Here is a 7,723-nt window from a genome sequence, read left to right on the forward strand (position 1 = left end):
ACATAGAGGAAAATGATGTCACTGACACACAAGTGAAACATCTGACTGGGCTTATAGTGACACACCTAGTTGCACTCATTGATGATGATGATGTCATTGCTGGAGCTTGGACTAACTGCTTCTGAAGAAACTGAGCTGTTACAGCTGAGCAGTGACCAGACACTTAAAAGAAGACATGAATCCACACTGTAATGATGAGAATATGAAAACAATGAGATCCCCTGTCAACTCTTCCTTTCTCATTTCACCTCTGCATTTTACTTATCGTCAACAATAGGTAAATAAAAAGAATTGTGCTTTGTCAAATATCTGTATTTCTTTTAAATAGTTAAGTGGAAGCTTAACTGACCTTAAAAATAGTCATAAATATTTTGTTAATGCATAAATTCTCTTCGTGATGTATGAACTATTTGGGCCTAATGTTTATTGGGTCACAAGGATTTATCGACTTTAAAATGTGGGTTCCCAGAAAAAAAGTTTGGGAAACACTGACTTAGAGAGTGGGATCAGTCCTCCAAAGGAGCGGTGCGTTGGGAGATCGGGCAGTCAGCGCGATCTGTCAACGCAAGGAGTGTGCTCAGACACGGCGTGATCTGTGAAAGCGGTGCGTCTGCAGACGTCCCTACATAATGAAAGATTCCTTTTCACGCCCTTGGTGAGCGGAATGAGATACGTTACACATCGTTTATTTGGCCCTTACTGCAGGTGAAGCGGGTTTGAGTTGTCTTGTTGTAAATAAGTTGTTGCATTTATTCACTTTGTTTATTTCTTAAATATGAATATTTAATTAAAGGCTACAATAATGAGGATTGACAATTACGTGTCTTGTTTTACAGGATTAAAATAATTAAATTAAATATGTTTATGAATTGTTTGCACTGTACAAAACTATAAAAGTAAATAACTTGTATTGGGTATTGTCTTGTAGTTTTCACGGTGCTCTGCTATGCTCAACATCAAATAAAAAGGGCATTGAGAAGCATCAGTCGAGACTCCAGCATCTTGTTCTTTCAACCCAAGGGTCGTTACAGTGACAAAGAAAACAAAAAGATTCTGTGACATAAAATGACATAACATACACAACAGTAACAGCATTACTGACCTGTGCTTGTGTCAGCAGTTCTGGGGAGCGTGCTAACAGGAGGGACAGGAGCAACGGTCATTCCCTCTGATCCTAAGCAAACAAGATTGATCTTTAAAGATAAATATCTTTAATAATGTTCATTTCATACTTGTACCAAAACGTTTGGCATCTTAGCAACATGTTAAAAGCAGGCAAAGATTAAAATAAAACATGCCACAAATGTATTACACATACTGTACTTCATGTTTCAGATGCACATACAAAGTGTGTAGAAACACAGCATTCTCAAAGTGTACTGCATCCGTACTGTAAGGACTTGTAAGGAGAATGAATGGGAAAAGTTAAGAGAGTTAAGTTAAGAGAGTTCGTATTAACTATACACGGCCCTCAACGCGAATGACCCAGGTTCGATTCCCGGCCAACGCAGTCATTTTAATCAATTACAGTCGATTTAGACATCCTTTTTATTTTTCTTTCTGTGTCTGTTTTCCAGTAATGCGTACACTAACTCACCTGAACTGAAATTAATTTGACACCCGTGCACTATAGGTTGAAAGGTGTTTAATAATGAAGCACCTATGTCCCTCCAGTAGGGGGCGGGGGTGGTTTCTCTCCACAGTTAAACGTCAGCTCTGTTGTTATTATGCTTCCGCTCGGCGCGGTTTGATGACGCAGCAGTGTGACCGGCCTGCTGCAGTCATGTCTACTTCGGTGGACCGCATCTCCGAAGGAGATGGACTGTTCCCGGCCAGTCCTCGGCCCGGGGCGGCCCCCAGGTGTCTGCTGGCGCTCCTACTTTGTGTGTCCCTCCTGCCGGCGGTCACGGCGCTGGTGGAAGGACTGTACTGTGGGACCGAGGTGTGCTATGACGTGCTCGGCGTGTCCCGGGAGGCCTCCAAAGCAGAGGTGGCCCGGGCTTACCGGCAGCTTGCCCGCCGGTACCACCCGGACCGGGTCAAACGAGGAGAAGCGGGCGCGGAGGGAGAGACTCCTGAGTCCGCTCACCAGAAGTTCCTGCTCATCGCCACCGCCTACGAAACACTGAAGGTCTGCTGCAAACTTTTATTTCTTTACACGTGAGCTCACAACGAGTTGTTAGATTTCACTACAGGGTTCCTGGTCAGGATTCTGGTTTTCCGTCACTTGAGTTTGGTAAAAGGTAATGTTTTATTTTTACATGTTTTATTTTTATTTTATTTTTTTTCCTCGTTGTTTTTGGTTTTTTTAATAGACAACTAGATTTAAACTTTTGCAACAAAAAAACGTAAATAATAAACTAATAAATTATGACGGAGTCATGTTTTTCACTTTTTTTTTATAAAGGATTTTAAAGTAATTTAAATTAATGTTAAGTTTGTTCAATCTAAACCTGCTGCTAAAATTATTGAAAATGTATTTTTGTGACTTGATTTATTTTTTATTTATTTTGTGTTTCATTTTTTTTTTTTTTTTGTTGTGCATTGTGTTTTGTTCAATCTTTGCACATTTTGTTTATGTTCTTATTTGATATATTTTTTTTCCAATTTATTTTTTTTAAGAATTAAATGTGTAACTCTAAACACTCGGGCTTGGGCCCAAAAAATTTTTTTATGGGGTGCTTCAACTTTGCTGCTTTGACAATTCACAATAAATAAATGGGAAAAAAGTCACTTTTTTAATTGTGAATTTTACAAGTTTTTATTGTACCCCACTTTTTTAGTATCTACAAATACAGGTAGTATCTTTTTACAAAATAAATGTGTAAGTTTGACCCTTTCTTTGGAGAGGTCTGACTTCAACTGACTATATGTCAGCTATCCTTTTCCTACCAGTGCAGTGAATTGTTATAGACTGTCCCCACTATTATGAGTGATCATTTGTTAGAACTGGTTATGTTGGTTTTTTACTGATGACCTAAGCAATGTGCCCATCACGCTCTCAGCCTTTGGGGTTGAAAGTCTTGCCTCAAACTTGTAATTATGGGTAATTTTTGAGCTGTGTGTCTAATTTGACCTGCTTCCTGGAATGTGCACCTGTTTAGGATGAGGACACACGGCGAGACTATGACTATATGTTGGACCACCCTGAGGAGTACTACCAACACTACTACACTTACTACCGCCGACGGCTCGCCCCCAAAGTGGACGTCCGCGTTGTGATCCTGGTCACTGTCTGTGCCATCTCCATCTTTCAGGTCTGAAAACAGGCAACAGCCCAACTCTTTGGCTGCATAAAGGATTTGTTAAAGATGGTTTGAACAGTACAAATTAGGGGTTGAACAGACTAATGGGTTAGTCGACTTTAGTGTTGTCTCGCAACCCTGTCCACGTGACGTTGACTAGTCGCAGTACCTGACTTTTGCCCAAGATGGTGGCGCAACACAGCTAACGAGGGTCCTAGTTAGGAGTGTGACAATATCTCGATAGATTATATTTTATGTTTTTAAATCCGACCCAGGCCACTTTCATATGTGCTTCTAAAGCCTATACGAATCTAATGTTTTGCAATGCCACTGCGGTTGGATTGGCCAGGTCCCATTTATCCAACCTTAAAGGTCCAGTATTTTGCTATTTTTCACCCATCTCAAATTGTTCAAAGAACCCCAACAACATAGTATTTATGCCTATTTTCCAGAGTTTTAGCCCTCTGAAAAGTCACTTTCAGATCGCTCCTAAAAACAGGCCAGTTTTTGGGCCTTCATGTATATACCCCAGCTTTATTACCATAGTGGTTGTCTTTTGCTATCCATTGTGTCCGCACACTCTTGTTATTGTTTTCAGCCAAAAAAACTGCACATTACAGTAAAACACATGGCTATTTAAGTGGCTATTGTGATTGTGAGTCCAGCAAATGCTGCTTCAGCTTGTGTTTATTGCAGCAGCAGTAAATCCATAATATTCTCTTCCTTCTCATCTTCTAACCATATAAGTAGTTGAATTAAGACTATAGTCCATTGTTTTGTTCTACTGCTGCATTGCATTGGGTCATAAACATGTCAGATCATCCCGTAAAAGCGATACGAGGATTTCTGTTCATGTTGACGTAAATTAGAACAGCAACTTGAACAGTTTGTTGCTTATTGCGCATCTGACATCACGTTATTTCCCTCTGCTATTTTATGTTCTGGGGTTGTGTTGGAATGGACTATTATTAATGGTTTCTTTTTGTGTTTAATACTATAATTATATTATTTATACTCAATAATCCTTTAAATAAAATATCTTCAGTCAGGCCAACTTTTGTCAAAGCTATTTTCAGGACAAGGACAAGGACAAACAATTATCTTTCACAATATTTCATGAGATGTCTCACTATTTTGTTCTACATCACCTGTTATTATTTGTTAAATATTTTCACTTGGTGTTGTTCTACCTCATCTTTGTTAATTTCAATAAATGTTCCTTTTATTTTAATTTAGACTTGTAACATTTATCATCATAGTGTAATTTTTATGACGTAAATTGAGGGAGCAAAAAGTAGTATCGCCTCAAGAAAATCGGCAGTCTTTATCGGTCATCGGCTCAGGCTGATGGAAAAAAAAATTGGTATCGGCCCTAAAAAACCCATATCGGGCGATCCCTGCTTATAACCTACTTATAAAAGTCGCTTTCAATGTGTAATGGGAACAAACACACCAAGACAATCTGATTTCTCCAAACATTCCAAATTGTGCATTAATACCTGCTGTGTGAACATAAATAAAACAAAATAATACACACATTATCAAAATGTAAAAATATAGGTTAGTTTTTTATATACTGTATATTCTAATTTAATTTTACTCCTAATTTATTTTGTCATCTGATCAACCTTTTCATTTGTTTACTTTTAGTTGAGGAAATTCACCACAGTTAAGTGTACTAATAGATACAAAGTGAGGCGTGTTCCGAGCAAAGGGATGGTATAAAGATGGAAACGGTCCCTCCCTCCCTGCTGTGCAACTCTGTCCAACCTGTGTCCCCTCTGCAGTACTACAGCTGGCACAACAGTTACAACGACGCCATCAACTACCTGATGACGGTCCCCAAATACCGAATCCAGGCCACTGAGATTGCCAAGCAGCAGGGCCTGCTGAACCGCACCAAAGAGAAGGGCAAGAACCGCCGCTCCAAAGAGGAGATCCGAGAGCAGGAGGAGGAGGTGATCCGCGACATCATCAAGAACAAGATCGACATCAAAGGAGGCTACCAGAAGCCCAACCTGTCCGACATCCTGCTGTGCCAGATTGTCCTCTTCCCCTACTACCTGACCACCTACCTGGCCTGGTACGCGTCTTGGGTGTACCGCTTCACTCTGTGCAGGGAGGAGTACGGAGACCAGGAGAAGTTCTTCATCATCAGGTAACAATCGGGGCATTGAGTGGAGAAGGAGTTGCCTACTTTAAGGTTCATACCTAAGTGTTTTTCCTGATCAGGAGGTACATGAGGATGTCCCAGTCCCAGTTTGACAGCATGGAGGACAGCCTCAAACAGACCTTCCTGGAGAAGCAGCTCTGGATCAAAGATAACTACGAGGTTTGTGTAACTGACGACGTGTCTCTGTGCTTCCTCGCGCTCCCTAATCAGGCACCACATTGAACAGGGTCTGCAATTTTTCCCTTTTACAATTTCCCAAATTTAATTCCAGGATTTACCCACTTTTCAGTTGTCTTTCCATTTCATCATCTTTCAGGGTTCCCGTGCATTTAAAAAGTCTTAAAAGGCATTAAATTAATGAATCTAAAAATAAGGCCTTAATTGTCATTAAAATGTCTTAAAGGTCCTATGTCATGCTATATTAAGAACTTTTAAAATCAACCACAGCCACATATGGGTAATATTTTACATTTTTCAAAATAAAATACTAATTTATTAAGAAATATGACTTATTTTCTTTCAACCCGGAAGTTGAGACGCACGGTTTCTCGGAGCTCTGCCTCTCCCTGTGTGAGTACCTCTCATTTCATGACGTAGCCCTAAATTCAAATACTCAGTGCCATTGACAAGATAATTGTCATTTCAACTTCAAATGCTCAGTGCCATTGACGAGAAAACTCGTCATTTGCGTTTTATCACGGCGATTACTAGAGTACACCCTGGCGGAGGTCCCTCATCAATATCTAAGTTGTAATGTGATGTAGTAACCAACTGTGCCCTGAAGGTGGCAGCAGGGCACCTTTAGATGTGAGATGAGCTACTGATGCTACCATTAGCTAAGGAGGAAGAAGTAGGGGCGAGGGGGATTATGGCACTATGAAATGATATTGTGAAGTATCCAGCAGCTCACAGCACCACATACTAACACAGAACAAGTGTGGACCTGAGTGGATTATTATATAAGGAAACAATGTTCAGATGTTAAAGTTGTCACTAAAGCAAAAAAATAGCTTTAAAGTCACTGACAGGATAAAGAAAAGCTGTTTTCTCAGCTTTTTGCTCTGAAACTGAAGATTTGTGTGAAACTTGCTCCAATCAAAGGCTGATTACGGGAGATCGAAACAAGCCAAAAACAACAACAAAAAAAAAATTCAGATGAAAGTGGAGGCTTCAATCTTTCATAATCTGGTGATGAGATTTCAAATAGTCATAGTACAAAATATTCTGTGGGTCCTTAAAAATCAATCAAAATGCTCAAAAACGACTGGCACTCAGGGGGGTACAAATGAGTGCAGCTACTGAAGAGTACACAAAAAGGCTCAAATGATGGTTTTACCCTTGTGGAACGACGAACGCTGAACTTTGCAAACTATTCAGTGTGTTAACAAACTTTACTATGATGGCTTTTTACTAATGTCTACTTTTATATTTTTTAACCGTTTTAGTTTTTTATCCATCTTATCATTGGATGCTGAAAGCACCTTGCTATGACTAAAAGTACCTCCGTTACTGTCCTCTAGTGTTAGATGTGTGATAGAATGTCATTTTGTTAAAAAAACAAAACAAAATCAAAGGCTCTTTAAATAAAAGCAACTTCCGGTTGTGTTTCAGTCGTACAAAAAAGAACAGGAGGAGGAGATGAAGGTGAAGATGGCCACTGACCCTCGCATGAAAAGGTACCGCCGCTGGATGAAGAATGAAGGCCCAGGCCGATTGACTTTCATCGATGAGTGACAGCTGCTAGCTCCGCCCTCAGAATGCAGACCGGCCTCAGTGCCAGCCGCACGTATGTACGATCAAACGCACTCCGTGCACGTGGAGCGCTCCCACTATGGAAAGCTCACCTCCGCCTGTTTGTACATCCAGAGATATTTTCATAATGAAGGAAAAGTTGAGGAGGAAAAACTGACGCCTCGGAAGGTTGAGCAATCGTTGCACTCATTTTCTAGTTTTTTATATTGCGGTCCTTCATGAAGCTAGATGAGTCCAAATCCCTTTTTATCCACCTGCTGCTGGTGCCTGGGTGACCACAGAAACACCAGCAACATTAATGATGTCTCATTACTGACTGAACGCAGAGAAACCAAGATGTCCTCATTTCTTCTTCACTGTGTTCACCTGAACAGTGACGCTGTCATGGCTCCTGCTCTTTTCAGCCTCATCTTTTCTTATTGTTTCACTTTGGATTTGTTCTTTAGGGATTGAGGCGACAATAAAGTTATGATAATCAATCAGTTGTGAGTGTGACTACCTCTGTCAAAGGAAACACCGTTTTAAACCACACACGGTAGCCCTCGGACTAATT

General features: G+C 40.3%; 1 protein-coding gene across 1 annotated transcript; it reads left to right on the top strand.

The window, feature by feature from the left end:
* Nucleotides 1-1,744: 1,744 nt before the first annotated feature.
* On the top strand, nucleotides 1,745-7,652 carry dnajc25 (DnaJ (Hsp40) homolog, subfamily C, member 25). Its single transcript, XM_028462831.1, has 5 exons — nucleotides 1,745-2,131; nucleotides 3,105-3,257; nucleotides 5,033-5,403; nucleotides 5,478-5,577; nucleotides 7,030-7,652. The coding sequence occupies exons 1-5, from the start codon at nucleotides 1,751-1,753 to the stop codon at nucleotides 7,150-7,152; spliced, it is 1,128 nt and encodes a 375-aa protein (XP_028318632.1). The 5' UTR covers nucleotides 1,745-1,750; the 3' UTR covers nucleotides 7,153-7,652.
* Nucleotides 7,653-7,723: the final 71 nt, after the last annotated feature.

Source organism: Gouania willdenowi, chromosome 12, assembly GCF_900634775.1.
Source record: "Gouania willdenowi chromosome 12, fGouWil2.1, whole genome shotgun sequence".
NCBI lineage: Eukaryota > Metazoa > Chordata > Actinopteri > Blenniiformes > Gobiesocidae > Gouania > Gouania willdenowi.